Here is a 17,666-nt window from a genome sequence, read left to right on the forward strand (position 1 = left end):
TCGGCTTATAGTCGGGTGAGGGTCCTGGTGGGCTTATATTCAGGTCAGCTTATACTCAAGTATATATGGTATATTTATTATTTTTCTCTATTATTATTGGTATTGTTACATTTATTATTTTACTCTTTTATTGTTGTTACTTTTACATTTATTTTACTCTATTTTTATTATTAGTACATTTATTATTTTACTCTATTTATTATTACATTTATTATTTTACTGCATTTATTATTATTACATTTATTATTTCACTCTATTATTATTAAAAGGATACATAAGCACATTTACATTGAAGAATATGAAAATAATGATTTAATCAGAATTGAATAGTCATATCTTAAATTACAGTTTGATGTAAAGATTCAAAATCATTTAAACTAATGAGGCGCCAATTAATGTAATTTTATTGGTATCTCGGCTTATACTGGAGTCAATGTTTTCCCAGTTTTTTTGTGGTAAAATTAGGTGCCTCGGCTTATATTCGGGTCGGCTTATACTCGAGTATATACAGTACCTTGCAACTTTGCTTCCATTGCTTGTTCTTTCTTTTTTGGAAGAAGTTTTTTCAGGGTTTATCTGTTGTCCCACAAGTACAAGCAACAACACTTTGTTTTTTCTTCTTGGAGAATCTGAGTGTAGTTTTGGAACTATGGAACTCATGTACCTTGATTGTGTACAAAGCATCTTTCCTTAATCATTCCATACATCAAAGCCAGACTTTAGGCATAAACCCATGAGTGCCTGGTGGTATAGACACCTAGTTCATAATATACAGTTATAACTCAGTTAACAAAGTACAATATGACCTCTATGATTTCATTTATCTACATGTGAAGTCTGGGAACATAAATGTGTTCCTCAGCTTTACTTCTTTAACAGAAAATTTGTTACCAGAGGCAAAATGAAAAATAGGAAAACAAGGAAATTATAGTAATAAGTTGCTACACCACAACAAAGAGGCTCCATTCAACATGTATCAGCAAACATTTTATCCAAATTAATGATATGCTCAAAACCAAACAACCGAGTCTGGAATGTGTAGCATAAACATTTTGAACTTTCTAGAGAACATGTGTAAGCTTCTTCCTAAATGCATCCAAGGGTGACTTTTCTTACATCCCCTTCCAGTTTTTTTATCTGTTTTATCTGTTTTGATCTATGGATCTGCCCTTTTCCAGAATGTTGTGGGGTGTTGGCAAGGCAGGCTTGTCTCCTCTCTGCTTTGTTGATGTTTTGCCATTCATGCATATTCAGTAAGAGATTCTTGAGGCAGCTGTTGTTTATCTTGCCTATTGTAGACAAACACACACAATCAGTTACAGTAGAATTGGCTACAGTAGAATACCATTCTTTCTCAGGTCAGGCTTTGTTTATTTTATTGTTTACTACAGTAACACTGCTAACATTTAAAGTCTGTTTCCTAACCTTCCTCAGAATACTGGTCTGCTAAAAATCATTTACTTAGATAAAGAACAAAGGGTGGGAGAAAAAGAGTTCTAGGGACATAAAAAGACATTGTGAATTCACACCTGATTTTTCATTAGTGGTTTTGTTAAGTGTACTTTTCTCGCCTAGTCCCACCTTCCCTTTTACAAATTAGAATATGAATGTTCCAGCTTCAGCCCCTTTTGTTATAATTGCACTTTTTCATTGTGTTGTGTGCAACAGTGACCTTGATGCTGTTTTCCCCCATCTTTTCTCTCTAGAAACACTGATGGATACAAAGTGGGTGACGTCTGAGCTGGCATGGGTGGCTCATCCCGAAACTGGGGTAAGAATTCCCATTTTCTAATTAAGGGGCAGAGTGGGAAATTAAAGCCTGAAATGGGTAGAAGGAGGACATTTCCTCCCTTTAAAATATCCAAATTTTCTTGGTTTCATGGATTTCACCCAACTGCTGCTGCCAAAGGTTTCTGCAATCTGGATGGATGAAAGACGATAAAGAGTATACCAAGAAGGCTCATTGGTTCTGGACACTATTTAAGAAAAAAAGTATAAATTAAACATATTCTTTTTTAAATGGAAACTCTCATGTTACTCAATGTCTGGGACTACCGCTTTAGAATAGCCCTGCTGTAGGAGCGACCATGGTCTTTCATACCTTATATTGTGTTTCCCCCAAAATAAGACAGTGTCTTATATTAATTTTTGCTCCCAAAGATGCACTATGTCTTATTTTCAGGGGATGTCTTATTTTTCCATGAAGAAGAATTCACATTTATTGTTGAACAAAAAAAATGAACATTTATTATATACTGTACAGTAGTTGTCATCACAAACCAGCATAACCAGACAAACTGTGAATCCTATCAAGAATTTCTTGTTAGTACTAATATTTCCATGTACAACACTCTATGGTACGTACATTTACCAATCCTGCATGCTTCCAAACAAAAACTTTGCTAGGTCTTATTTTCTGGGAATGTCTTATTTTCGGGGAAACAGGGTAGTTTGCTCATTTCTGGTTTAACCGGAGCAACTTAATAGCTGGCATAAGCCACAGCAAAGGGAGAGAAAGTATAGCCGTTTTCCTGTGATGCATTGTATCCATAGGTATACTTTTTCTTTTATGGTTGAATGATTGCCATTCAAACTTAATGGGCAATGCTGAATTGCTGCCTTTTTGTTGCCAGAATGAAAATTGGAGAGGGGATCTTGTACCTTTAATGGCTGCATAAGAGAAGGAATTTCAGCAGGCTTTGCTTGTCAGTGTCATGCAACCAGGTAAAAAGAAACAACTGCTGAAATTCCCTCTTCTATACAGCCATTAAAGGTATAGGAGACTTCTCAATTGTTCACTCCCACGACCTTTGCTGTTGCTGTTGTTATTTGCTATCAAGTTGACTTTGACTGATGGCAACACTATGACTAAGTCCAGATCGTCAACAGCCTTGTTCTGGTCTTGCAAACTCTGGTGTGATTAATTCAACTGAACTAATCCATCTGTGTTTCAGCCTCCTTTTCCTTCTGCCTTCCACTCAATGGATAAGATTAGTATCTTATCAATTGAGTCACATTATCTCGTTATATGTCCAAAGTACAACTGCTTCAGTTTAGCCATTTTGGCTTCAAGTGGGAATTCAGACCTGATTTGGCTCCCTTTTTCACCTTGAACCCCCAATGAGGGGTTAATCCAGATTGAGAATTCTTTGAGTGAAACCATTCTCTTTCCATGTACAGGTTGGTCTTGTCCTTACTTTGAGAGATTACATAAACGAGTGGCTTTATGTGCAATGCACTACGCCCTTTTTGCAGAGCATATGCTGACACGCACTGCACACCCTCCTCCAGGAATACATCTGTAGGGAAGATAGAGATATAATACTCATCATAAAGGGTATTTTTCTAACTAAGGAGCAATAAAAGAAGGTGGTCTTTCATGCCCTTGGCTGTCCTTCTTTGCTACATCCAGAGCTGCCCTGAGGGTACTGCTTGATCTCCTACTTATATTTCCAATATTATTGAATTAAGATTTTCACTAATAACTTTGTTGAATTACTACAAAAAAAGGAGCAATTGCAAGATGATGAAAGGAAATGTGTGGTTTGTTGCTTATTTCTTCTCCCTTCCTTCTTTGCTCTGATTAAAAAGCCCTTTCAGGCTTATCTGTGCCATCAATGAATGCTAAAAGATTGATTCCTTTTATTCCTTTTATTCTTTCCATTCCAATTTGCCTTCCTACAAAAGCACTCTATGTGCAGGGCTGTGTTTGGCTTTCTATATAATAAGAGTTGTGACCAGGCACATTGTTTGAAAATCTCTTCTACCTTCCGCACTGCTCCAGAATTGTTCTACAATTGATTAGGATTCTTCTACTTCCTTCTTAATATGGAAAATTGGAAACTGACTCCAAGTGACAAAGTTTGCCCACATTCACGTCATGTTCACTGGGAACCTCATTTTCATTGCCTTGAGATTGTGCCAAGATTGCTAATTGATGCCGATGCAGGTTTAGTTTTTAATTTCGCCTTGCTTGCTCTTCAAGGCTTGTGTGCTCCTGCCTTTGCAGCTAATCTTGTGTGTAATGGGTATTAGTGTTAATTTAATAGGAGAAGGCCCGTCAGTCTCTGGCGGATCGGAGGCACATGCAAATGTAAGATCCTAGGTTCACTTCTGCTTTCTTCATTCAAAGAGCCTTAGAAGTTGGGTTTGGAAAAAGTTTCAATTGGACACCTTAGAGAGACTTTAACAGAGCATAAAATATGGGGCTAAACTTTGGCCCTCCAGGTGTTTTGGACTTCAACTCCCATCATTCCTAACAGCCTCAGGCCCCTTCCTTTTCCCCCTCAGCCGCTTAAGCGGCTGAGGGGGAAAATGAAAGGGCCTGAAGCTGTTAGGAATGGTGGGAGTTGAAGTCCAAAACACTTGGAAGGAGGGGCCAAGTTTGCCCATGCTTGGGCTGGAGAGAATATAGTTTCTACACCCATGTGTGGTAGGATCAGTGATTGAAAAGTTTATTTTCTAAATTGCAACTCCCAGAATATCTTGACCAGTATTCTTGGTGTGGCCTCTGGGTTTTGTAGTCCAAAAACCATTGGTTGTGTGAGGAGGATTCTGGGGTTAGTAGTCCAGAAATTTGACTCTACAGGAGTAAGTACCAAATGACAACAGTATCCGAGATATAATTTTAAAACTCCTGTTTCTAGCCCTCATGGGTGAGAAATTGTACAAAGCTGGATGGCTTGGCACAGAACAAATAGGTCTTCATAAACATCAGATTTCCCAGCTCTAATATCAGCACATCTTTCTTTGCATCCAGTGGAGCGCAGGTGCCGTTTGAATGTCAGTGACATTTCTTAATATCCTGATTTAGTTTGCTTTTGTCCAACCTCTAATCCCTTCCTTATTTCCTTCTGATTCTTTCTTTTCATTCAATCAATGTAATATAAACTTTCCATGTAACTTTATGCAGTGGGAAGAAGTCAGTGGCTACGACGAGGCCATGAATCCCATCCGGACGTACCAGGTTTGCAATGTACGGGAAGCTCAGCAAAACAATTGGCTCCGCACTCAGTTCATCCAACGGCACGACATCCAGCGCGTTTACGTGGAGCTGAAGTTCACCGTGCGTGATTGCAACAGCATCCCCAACATCCCGGGCTCTTGCAAAGAGACTTTCAACCTTTTCTACTATGAGTCCGATACCGACTCTGCTTCTGCCTCCAACCCATCCTGGATGGAAAACCCGTATATCAAAGTGGATACAATTGCCCCTGACGAGAGTTTCTCCAAGTTGGAATCTGGACGGATGAACACCAAAGTCCGCAGCTTTGGGCCCCTTTCCAAGAACGGTTTTTACTTGGCTTTCCAGGACTTGGGGGCCTGCATGTCGCTCATCTCTGTCCGTGCCTTCTACAAGAAATGCTCCAGCACCATTGCGGGCTTTGCCGTTTTCCCTGAGACCTTGACTGGAGCGGAGCCAACCTCCTTGGTGATTGCCCCGGGGACCTGTATCCCGAATGCGGTGGAAGTATCAGTGCCCTTAAAACTCTACTGTAATGGTGATGGAGAATGGATGGTACCTGTGGGAGCCTGTACCTGTGCCTCTGGGTACGAACCAGCTATGAAAGACACTCAGTGCCAAGGTAAGTGGTGATCTCTGTGTTGGGACTTTTCAGTGGAACTATTGAGGAGAGAGCCAGGCCAGTTGCCTAAGGGTGGAAGGCCCCACTGATGCGGGCATTTAATTTTGGCCCTTGAAGAAATACACATTTCTCCATTTGTGACCCTGTGTTTATGAGGTTCAATATGACTGCCATTTTGGCAATTGATATATTACTGAACTTACGGTGGAAACAGAAAACATTGACAATGTTGAATCCTATTGGAATGAACAACATCAGCTGGAAGTTACCATAAAGTCTCCCTGGAGAACCTAGGAAACGCTTAGAGAAGTGTCTTCTCTAGGAATGTGCTAGGTCTTTTAGGGTGATGATATGGTAACTGTCACCAAAAGCATACAAAATTCCTCAGGAAAACATGTTTTGTTGGATATGGATTGGTGGTCATATTATATAGCAATTTTCAGTCCTTGACGTTATGTTTTCATTGCTTGCAGTGTGGGGGTGGACCACTGGAAACTTTTGCCAAAGATAGAGTGAGATACAGAGCAATAGCCATCTTAGAGGCAGGAGAAGGGACAGATAGGGTCTGGCATGGCTCAAAGACTGCCATTTGTAAGTGGCTGAACATTTTCTTGCCTAATCTTTCTCTGTGCCTGTATATTATAAAAAGCACCTCTCTATATAATTGCATGAAGATCCTCTCTCAGTGTTGCCAGGTTTTCAAAATAACAATAAGGGCAATCGAAGTTCATGATATCCAGGGTTGACAGTCAGGGATTAACTGTTAACAAGTTGGTAATCGACTTAAATGTGAAGTGAAAGTTTTGATTTCAGTTAACTTAGCTGTGTATTTCTCTGTTAAATTAACATAATCCTTATAAAGCACACACATTTCTGTCTCGAGGAAGGGCTCACACCTCAAAATACACAATTTGTTTTTGGCATCTTGTTCAGTCTCTGTAAAAGGAAATCTTTCCCAGCCCTCAGAGAGAGGGGACATCTTGTGCAATAAGATAGAGATACCTGCCAGCCCTACAGAAGACAAATGTTCTAGTTTTCAAATAAGGGATATCCATATAATTTTTTTAAAAACCCTGACAACCCTATCCATTAGAGCAGTGGTTCTCAACCTGCGGTCCCCAGATGTTTTTGGGCTACAACTCCCAGAAATCCCAGCCAGTTTGCCAGATGTTGGGATATCTGGGAGTCGAAGGCCAAACACATCTGGGGACTCCAGGTTGAGAACCACTGCACTAGAGGAAGTCTGCTTAGAGCCTTTCCATTGAAAATAATTCATTATTGGGATGGGAGAAATGGAACAGGGTCTTCTCTGTGCTAGCCCAACCCTACTAATTTCCCTCCTAAGACAAGCTTCTCTCCGCCTGTAACTGTAGTCTCGAAAACAACCAATAAAGTTTTCTTTAAAATTTGAAAACCTGGAAATGGCTCTAATAGGCTCTATATTTGTAGTTCTAGTGAATTAGATTGCAAATATATGATTTTTAGGAGTTGCTGGCTGCTTTGAATTGATCAAAAGGTAGAAAGTAATATCAAAATACAGTAAATGAATCAAGAAATGCCAGGCAGAGAAGTCTTGTCCTAGGAAAGATAGCCACTCAGGTTTGGATACATGGGGAGACTTCACAGAGGAGGGAAGGGCATTTTCGTGTGCTCTTGGGCTCTCTCCCCAGCCTTCCATTATTAAAGATCATGGTAAAAGCCCTCAGCCTTTTAAGGTATCTAAAGTCCATTCGGCTGTTCAGGGCTTTATATGATCAAAACCAGCACCTTGAACGACACTCTGGAAAGGTGCCCCGGATCATGCTTCTAGGGGCTTTCTCTCTGTGTGTATGGAAGTGACAGCTCACAAATGCCAGCTCCTCTTTGAGCCTGACCTCCTGACACCTTTGCTTGAAAATTAAAAGATCCGTGCTTCTGGAGCTGTGCCGGAAAGCATTAAAGCCTCCAAGGTTTACACAGGACTCGTCTAACTAATATCTTTTGGTGGCTTGGATGTCTGCTAGGGGTTTGGAAGTGTAGCAGGTAGCTAAGGATGCCTCTGGATGCCATTTCTCGCCTCCTTCTTTCTAAGACATCTCCCTGCTTTATGTGCATCTTCAAAACACACACACACACACACACTTTATTCCCCCCTCCCCAATACACCACATCCTCTGATCTTGGATCACTTGTTCCTGCACCGGGGGTGATCACCCAAAGTGTAAATCCAATTGATTTTGAATCAAAAGAACAAAGACCAGTCAGCTGCAAAGAAAGAAGAGGCTTGAAAACAGAGCTATAGAAACCAGCTACTACTAGATGCTAACTGAAGGTAGCTTGAAGACCCTAAACTTGTTATTTCTCCCCATGTCTCCATTGTATAAATGTGGCACCTAAACTATTGCATTGTCCAAGGGTGCATCTACACTGTAGAATTAATGCAATTTGACATTCTTTTAACTGCTGTGGAATCCTGGGAGTTGAGGTTCTACAAAGTCATTAGCCTAGGATTCTATAGCATTGAGTCATGGCCATTAAAGTGGTGTCAAACTGCATTAAATCTACAGTGTAGATACACCCCAAGGTCCACTTGTTGTTCATTTGTGCCAGGTAGAAGGAATCTAAATTCCACAGTGCTTAAGATTCCTCCCCCCAAAAAATGGGAGTTGAGATTTTTACAAAGTCATTAGCCTAGGATTCTATAGCGTTGAGCCATGGCCATTAAAGGGTGTCAAACTGCATTAAATCTACAGTGTAGATTTATTTGTTTATTTACAGTATTTATATTCCGCCCTTCTCACCCCGAAGGGGACTCAGGGCGGATCACATTATACATATAAGGCAAACATTCAATGCCTTAATATAGAACAAAGACAAGACAAACACGGGGCTCCGAGCTGGCCTCGAACTCATGACCTCTTGGTCAGAGTGATTCATTGCAGCTGGCTGCAGCTGGTTGCTCAACAGCCTGCACCACAGCCCGGCCCAAGGTCCACTTGTCATAGATTAGATACATCCCAAGGTCCACTTGTCCTTCTTCTGTGCCAGGTGGAAGGAATCTAAATTCCACAGTGCTTAAAATTCAAACCCCCCGGCCCACCAAAAAAAAAAGAGAAAATAAAATGATTTTATGATTGGAGAGGAAGAAAAGAAAAGAAGCATTAAAATACAAACACTCTCTGCCTGGAAGTGCCATCACATTTCTTGTGGGCTTAGAAGTGAATTAGCTTCTCTGTGTGGGTTTCGTCTTTGTTTCTATTTCCAGTCTGTTATGGTGCTTTTTCATAGAAGGTTTCCTCTTCAGATTCAGCCTCAGGAGAATTCTGAAACATGTCTTATTACTCTTGTGCTTTTATAAATGGGGAGCTGAGGCTGGCTCTGTGTTGTACCCAAGCATCCCAAGTGTATCCAGGGGCTGTGTGAGAACTGGACAGCAGCCAGTCCCTGCTGAACTCCCAAACAATATAATTCAACTGATCCTGAAGGTTCCTGATAGAGAAATGGGTTTAATTATTATTTTTCCCTCCCCACCAGCCAGATATTTTATGTCTGTTGTTAACTTGTTTTGACTTTTCTCGGAGCCTTCAGGAACAGGCATGCTAGGACTGCTAAATCAATCAGTCTCGAGGGGAGACGGCCTTGGCAAGGGGAGAAGGATGTGATGCCTGTAGGGTAGACTTCGGCGACAAAAACGAGCAAAGGTCTGGCTCTGGTGGCTGCCAAGCATCACCTGTGGAGCCTGCCAGGTATTGTACATTTAGAAAAGAACCTCAGCTTGAATGAATGTGACCACACTGGGTTATGTCACTCGTAATTTCGTGTAAGATCATCATTGTGCTTTCTTTGCCCTGTTGTTCTTGGAGCACAAAAGCCACGCAGGTGAGAACGTAAGAACTGTCTTGTTGGATCATGACCAGGCATCCATCCCCTTCTCCAAAAATAACAAGCCATATCCTTCAGGGAAAAAAGGTGAAAGAAATGCCTTCTGTTTCTTTCCAGAATCTGGCACAGAGAAGTAGACAGTGTCTGTTTTTTGGAACAATTAAATTGGCTGTCATGGCCAATAGCTTATGGTGGACCCATCAATTTCCAACAGGGACCCCATCTACACTGAACATTTAATGTAGTTCAAAGGTAGCTTCAAACTGTGACGTTCAGGCAACAAACTCCCACAAAAGCACATTCTCTGTGATTTGTGTATTCACCATCCAGACCTCAAACCGGTTCCAGTATTTCTTGTGCAATCATTTGCACAGCTAAACTACTTTCTTTAATACTGGTTTGAAACTGCATTAAATGGTCAGCAGTCTCTTGAAGCCAGCTACAGGATCATGACAGTTTGTGGCCCAAGACATCTGGTGACTGGCGTTCTCTTGCATTTGACATGGCTTTATATCAATGTGTTTGTCTTCTGAATCAATCTTTCCATGAGATTATGTTGTGTCTGTCTGAAAAACTTAGGTGCAGGTTGAGTGTCCCTTATCTGGAATTCCAAAATATACAAAAATTGTTCTTATTGATGGCTGCGATAGTGACACCTTTGTACACCACCTTGGTTTGATGCACAAAATTATTTAAAATATTACGTGTAAAAGTATCTTCAGGTGTATATGAAACATAGATGAACTTTGTGTTTAGACTTGGGGTCCCATCTTCAAGATATTTAACTATATAAATGCTCAACCTGTCTTTGAAAATACAAAGTAAGCCAGTGGATGTAGGATAGTTAGGTGGGAAATAAGTTGCTGTACAACTATTTTGTGGGGTCAATAAAACTATAACCAGTTAATGTTAGTGCTGAAATCATCCTATTTCTTCCTGCCTTGTTTTAAATAAACAAAATTATTTAAAATACTACATGTAAAATTATCTTCAGCTGTATTTGATACATAAATGAACTTTGTGTTTAGACTTGTGTCCCATCTTCAAGATGTTTAACTACGTATGCATATGCAGATATTCTAAAATCTGAAATACATAGCCCTGCTAGTTGCAAGTATTTTAGATAAAGGATGCTCAACCTGTTTTTGAAATACAAAGTAAGCCAGTGGATGTAGGATAGTTAGATGGGAAATAAGTTGTTGTACAACTATTTTGTGGGGTCAATAAAACTATAACCAGTTAATGTTAGTGCTGTGTTGGTCTTAGTGGTTTTAGTAAAAATCATCCTATTTCTTCCTGCCTTGTTTCCCCAATCCATCCAGGCATCAGTCAGTCAAAATTCATGCCTTTGACTCATAGCTTTCGGCCATCTTCCCGTGCTCTGTTCAGCCATTTTGTCAGAGGAAAACAGGGGAAGGTTATGAAGTCTGTATTCAGTCCATTTTTGGGCACCTGCTCAATTTTTTGATAGGTGCAGGCTGCTCTGGGAAGATCTAGTTCATCATTCAGGCATGTTCTTGGCAGAAATCCAATACAAATCTTCCTTTGCTACCTCGTGCATTGGGTGACTTTAACAACAACAGCAACCAAAGGTAAATGGACATGTGTGTCCCATTGAGCCGTCCAGTTTGCGAGGATTTCATGTCCGTAAATGGAAACAGATTTTAAGGATTGGCAAGGCCTTGAAGTTAGCCAGATTTCCTGTAAGTCGTGATGAGGCTTTGAAACTGTTCACATACTCCTTAGGTAAAATCTGAAATGTAGCTGGCTGGCTGACGGTCCCGCCTTCCATTCCATTCTCTTGGCTTTTTCCCCTTCTACTTCGTCTTGAAAAGTCTCCCATAAAAGGCTTGCGGGAAAATTTGCAATTTGCAAACGTAACCTGTTCCACGTTTTTCCTTGACAGGAAGAAAGATACTGATGGTCTTGCTAGCCATCCATTGCAAAATAGCTCAGATTTTAATAATGCATCACTGCATGAAAAAAATAGCCCCTTAAATATGTTACTAGCCCAGACGGTGATCGTTTTGTGTTTATTGTTAAAGTAAAAGGTCTGGAAATCAAGTTCATTCAGAAATGGCAAAGGGGACTGGGTATTTTTTAGCTAAGGAAGAGAGGAATAAGAAATGATATGATTGCAACACATAAATATCTGAAGTGATGCCTTGTGGAGGATGGAGCAAGTTTGTTTGCTGCTGCTCCAGAGACTGGAACACAAACCAATGCACTCCAATTCCAAGAAAATAAATTCCACTGAAACATTAGAAAGAAATGCTTGACTGGAATAGCTGTAGTGTTCAATAGTAGAATAGATTTCCTCAGAAGATGATGGATTCTCCTTTGGTGGTCTTTAAACTGACCTTGGATGGGCATCTTTTGGGAGTGGTCTAGTTGTAGATGCCCTCATGGTGGAGTTTGGATTCAATGGCCCTTGCTACCCCTTTCAATGCAATGTTTCCATGAGAGATTTCTATCCTATTCTTGCTCCAAAGTGTAGGAAAGGTAATCATTCCTATGTGCAAAATCCTTCTCCCTCCCCAGTAGTAAGCTGAAGGCCAAAAAACAGCATGGTGCAGTGGTTTGAATGTTGGAGTACAACACTGGAGATCAAGATTCAATTCCCTGCTAAGTCATGGAAACTCACTAGTGATCCTGGGCAGGTCACATTTTCTCAGCCTCAGAAGACAAAGGCAAACTGTCTGTGAACAAATGTTGCTAGGAAAACCCAGAGATAGGTTCACCTTATATCAAAAATTATTTGAAGGCACACAAGAACAACAAACAAAAGTCCATTCTTAACTAGTCAGATAAAAATGTCCACATTTCAGTCATGCTGAAGTTGGTAGATTGATATAGATGTGCAAGTGATGTGATTTTAGGAATAGAGTACCCCAGGCCATGATACCATGGAATCAACACTTTACAGGTTTCAGTTGCCACATCTGAACATGACTCCTGAAGTCAGCAGCTTTAGATTTCTGCCCAGAAAAGAAGGTGTAAGCAATGGAATGTTAATAAATACTACTGCTTTTATGAGGCAGTGAAAGTCTTGGTTTGGTTTCTTAAAACCTTCATGGCTTTTTCCCAATGTTTCTATGCTTTAGACAAGTATAGTGGGCCATAGAGAAGAGAAGGGGGCTCAAGCAGCTGGGAATGCAGACAAGGTCCAAATGTAAGAGTGGTGGGTTAAGCCTTGATCCTAAGACTTGAACGGTAAGGTGGGAAATTCAAGTCTACATGATACAATATACTTAGAAGGTATCTGGTTTAAGAGAACAATTACACAATACCTTAGAGGCAGTTATGGGTACTATTGGCAGGACAAACTGATCAAACAGACAGGTATAGTTCAGGAGAAGGCTTAGATTTAAACTAGCCTAGCCTGCTGAATTTTGTCACTATTAATTTACAAGTCTTTCAGATGCGGGGAGAGAACATCTGCTAAAGCAATACTTCTGCTGAAGACCATTCCCCATTTCTGTACTTCTGTTTTCCACTTGAATAAACAGGCTTAAACCCCTAAATTAGGCTGAAGCTTACACTCAGCCGTGGAACTCAGATGTTGAACTCTGCAACAAGGGATTTCCTTTTGCCTGCGCTCTGTGCTGTTCAAGAAGGGAAAGTCATGCTGTGGACCTCATACTTTATTTATCCGTAGCATGGCAAAGTGTTTTTTTTTAACTACAGATCCCATATCCCCACAAGTAGCATGGCCAGGAGGAGTTGGAATCTTAAAAAGCTAACTTTTCCTAACCTTGCATCGATCTTTGCAGCACCCAGAAATTCAACTAACATGGTGTTTAGAATATGTCAGAATGCACATACATGTATAGCAGGCATCTGCATGCTCATGTTCAAATTTTCCTCTCTTCCACTGAAACAGCTGGTGCATAGAAGAAGCATCAGTGTGTTAAACAAGCCTGAAAGGAATTATACTTAGAAATGCATGCTGACCCAAGAAATGTCACAACCTGAGGTAAGAGAAAAGACGGCTCCCTCTCAGATTAGACTAGTATTTGGCTCTTTATTTGAACATTTGCAGTAAGATGAGGTGCCTCATCACATCAGGAGCCCTGCAGGCTAATTTTAAGGAGTCCAGGCACATTCAGAGCTGTTTTTTCATGGAAGAGAACAGTTAAAGAGTTTAGGAAGAACTGCCAGTTGTTGCCCTCTGGCATTGGCTGCCTGAGGCTTTCACTTCTGCTTTGCCTAATTGCAAAGGCAGAGAAAGTGTATACATGGAGTGCATGCAACTTGTGGCTGTTTTTTTTTTTTTTTTTTTTTGCAGTCCCAGATAAACACCCTGAGTTTGTGTTATGACTTCTAAATATCTCCACATGTCACAGAACTGTGAAAAGCATGGTAGTTTGGTTGAAATCCCCCCCAGTTTTCAGATGAAAATAGGGTTGAAACTGATATCAAGTCGCTTCTGGGTTGCCCAGAAAACCCAAAAAGGTTCCTGCACTTACAATCAGTCCTGCCGATTTGCCATATATGTATATTCTCTACAACCAAATGTGCTAGATGCTTTTCTACTGACCCTAAGAAGTTTAGATTCTGAGGCATCAACCCCACCAAAATCGGGCTCTCCATCTATCCCATTTTGGTAGGAGCAGTCCCAAATTCATCCTCATTCCGGTTTTCTCCTCCTCCTTCTACATTGTCTTTATCTTTCAATTGCTGCAAACATAGTTCAAAATGTAAAAGGAGTTTACACTCAGTTAACTCAGAAAAGGGAGAAAGGAATGGGTCCAGATTTGCCCTTCCTAGTAATCTCCGGCAAAAGGAAACTGCTGCATCCTCTCCTAGCTTGTGTGTCCTTCCTCAGTAATAATGTTTGACCAGACCATGATGTTGCTTGGCTGCACGTGTTCCCATTTTCATTTGTGACATGTTGAAGGGCATGCTAGGAAGCAGCAATCCTCAGAAAAAGAGGAAAATTGGGATCTGCAGTCTTGTCCTGTGCCAATTTGCAAGCAGGAGCAGACCTCTGGCGTGGTCTTTGGCCCTCCTCCAGGCCATGACAAGGGGGAAAGCTTGGGGTCAAGCCTCCAACAACTTCCAGCCTCGAGGCCAGGATGTGCTGCTTTTAATTTACTTGTGCCCTTTCTCACCTTCCCCAGCAGTTCCGAGAAGCGGCCGGCAACTGCCATGACAGTAAATAACAATAAAACTGAATTGCCACCCAAATGAATTTATAGCAAGGTCCTTTCCGTTCTGCTCCAAACTTCCTGGTCTTTTGAAGATCCGCCGCTTTCCTCTTTCATCTCAAGAAGCCGAAAGTCAGGGCTGGCACTCTGCCTTTAACTCTTTATGCTGCAATGCTTTTCATTCTCTTAGCAAGCATTACCTTTTTCCCCCCTAATGTTGTCCCATGTTATGTCCTAAGCATGATATCCTCAGTTTGGTCACTTTATTTTGGCTTCTAGGAATAGCTCAGGCTTGATTTGCTCTTGGGTACATTTCTTTGTGTTTTGGCAGTCCATGGTATCTGCAGAATGCTCCTTCTGCACATTGGTCTTCTTTCTATTGGCTTGATTCACTTTTCTGCTTTCACAACCATGTGTCGCAGTTTTTAATGCTATGGCCTGAAAGATTCTGACTTTATTCTTAGCATTTTAAAAAGAAAAATATCACTCATCTCTCTCTTCCTTAGATTTACCTTGCTGTTCTTAGGTGAGATTAGGGAAGTGCATATAATTATGTGGAAGGGAAAACAGAAAATAGGGCTCCCAAATGAAAAAATACCTGTCCCCAAATACATAGGGTCAGCCCTGGCTAGTATTTGAATGGGAGATTGCCAACAAATACTGAGAACTATAAGCTAGGATCCTGCCAACCTAGCAGTTCGAAAACATGCAAATGTGAGTAAATCAATAGGTACCGCTCCGGTGGGAAGGTAACGGCGCTCCATGAAGTCATGCCGGCCACATGACCTTGGAGGTGTCTACAGACAACGCTGGCTCTTCGGCTTAGAAATGGAGATGAGCACCAACCCCCAGAGTCGGTCACGACTGGACTTAACGTCAGGAAAAACCTTTACCTTTACCTATAAGCTAGGAAGGAAATGATGAAACCGTCTTTGAGCAATCTTTGCCTAAGAAAGTCCTATAATATTCATAAGGGTCATTGTAAGTTGACAGATGATGTGGAGGCACATAAACACACATGTTATGTATGGCTTTCAAAGTTAAAACAAGAAGCTTTTACTGCAATTGGGAGCCAACTAGAACTACACAACATACCCAAAGACACAACCACTTTGCTCCGGTCCCCCATCTCTTTCTGTTCCAACCATTTGTGTGGTTCATGGTCTATTTGCATTTTAGAGGGACCTGTTCCTGCAGCACTTCTGTCTGAACGATGCAGAAGAAAGCCACGTCTTCCTCACCCTTTGTTTGCCTTTGTTCCACGTGAACTTGGCATGAGGCAGAACTCTTTAATCCTGATGTGTATTTTTCAGAGTCCTTTCCTGGCTTCTGAAACAGTTGCCATCTCATTACTGTTGCGATAAGGCATAAATGTTGATGTCTCCGTTGCGTGTGGGCTCTTCATTGTATCTGTGTTTCCTGATGCCATCTCAAATGGTAAATAAATCATACGGGTGCCAAGGAAGATAATGCATTGAGTGTGCATGGTTTGTGTTTTGCGTTTCCTGGCTCTGGCCGTCAATGGGGCTTTTAGCGCAATCAAAAGCCGGAGTGGTTTTTGAGGAATGTGTTTTTCCCCTACACAAGACTCTCTTTATTAAGTTCATTTGTGTGAACCTTTTCAACCACAGGCTACTCATAGCATTATCCCGTGTGACAGCTAGAGACCGATTGTTTGCCAAAACTCTGCTGTAGTAAGGGTTTAAAATGCCTATCAGCTGTCATGCACTTACAACCAAAAGGATTTGCTTTAAAAGTGTGCAAAAGTGTGCTCCTTGGAGGGATTCTTCATCTTGTTTCTCGTTGTGAGCCACTTGACCCTGGCATGCCTGCTGATTGAAGGGAAGCAAGCCTAGAGCATTGACTCATGCAGGAAGACAGCAGGGAGACTCTCTGAAGTAATTCTGCGATGCCTTGGGATTGATGGGCTGCTCCAGGCATGCCGGATGCAGCGATGGACCACAATTATTCACCTTTCCTTCCGTAATTAGAGGGAGGCAGTGGTGGAAAGGTGGAACATTCAACTCGCCCTCCTCCTTGGGTCGGTACTTGAACACTTCCAAGGGCCTTTCTCTGCTTAATGTTTAAAAATCCTCGCCGTCTGCTCTCCATTCTCCTGTGATCCATTAGTGTGTCCTGGCACACCGCTTGGAAATTACTATGCTAAATGCTCTCGGTGCTTTATTTAGTTGACAGGTAATGCATGTGATGTATAAAACACGATTAGTTCATGCAAATGTGGCTTTTCAATGGAGAAATAAAATATTCTTAACGAGGCATTGCTTGATATTAGGAGTGATAGAGAGTTGCATTGATAATAATGCAGTGTTGCAAGTAGGTCTGCAGAAGTGTCCAGTGCTGAGAATTAATGCTGGACTAATCTGCCTTCCTACATGTTAAATTGTTGGATGGTAATTTGGGAGGTCCCAAGTTCATTCCCATTCAGCCTTCAAACCCATTAGATGACCTTCTTCTGAGAACTCATTCTCAGCCTAACCTATCTCACAGGATTGTTATGAGGAACAGACCCATACTAACAATTGGTTGAACTTGCTTAGCAAATATACATTCCCGTATTTACTTTAATCTAATGTTTACCTTTTTTGGCTAAATGACCTTGCCAAAATCAGGGTGCATATTAGATTCACATCATGCAATCATTTTAGTGCTGAGCCAAAGCAATAGAGGTAGTTGTGTCAGGAGCTGCACCAGGAGCTCCTCTTTGAGGGACATCATCTCTATTCACATGGCCAGGGCTCAATGCTATATAATCCTGGGAGTTGTAGTTTGGTGAGGCATCCTTAGTCTTTGGTGGATAAAGCTCAAAACCTTGCCAAACTACAGCCAACAGGATTCCATAGCATCGAATCAAGGCAATTAAAGTTTATTCATTCTACAACATAGATGCACCCCAAGATTTTCCTTTCCATTGCTGGGAGTTTTTGTGTTCTAACATAGTTGTTTATAATGAAAGAATTCTAAGCAACCAGCAATAGCAATGCAAACCTTTTGTGGCCAAATTACAAAGAATACACTTTTTCCCACTGTGCATTGCATTTGGCAGCATTTT

General features: G+C 41.1%; 1 protein-coding gene across 1 annotated transcript in view; it reads left to right on the forward strand.

Moving 5' to 3' along the window:
* ephb3 (EPH receptor B3) overlaps positions 1-17,666 on the forward strand; it is a 116,461-nt gene that overhangs the window by 49,427 nt on the left and 49,368 nt on the right. The window contains exons 2-3 of the mRNA XM_008118225.2: positions 1,707-1,771; positions 4,913-5,585. Of these exons, the coding sequence (XP_008116432.2) occupies positions 1,707-1,771; positions 4,913-5,585 (738 nt within the window). The remainder of the gene's footprint in view (positions 1-1,706; positions 1,772-4,912; positions 5,586-17,666) is intronic.

This window comes from Anolis carolinensis, chromosome 3, assembly GCF_035594765.1.
Source record: "Anolis carolinensis isolate JA03-04 chromosome 3, rAnoCar3.1.pri, whole genome shotgun sequence".
NCBI lineage: Eukaryota > Metazoa > Chordata > Lepidosauria > Squamata > Dactyloidae > Anolis > Anolis carolinensis.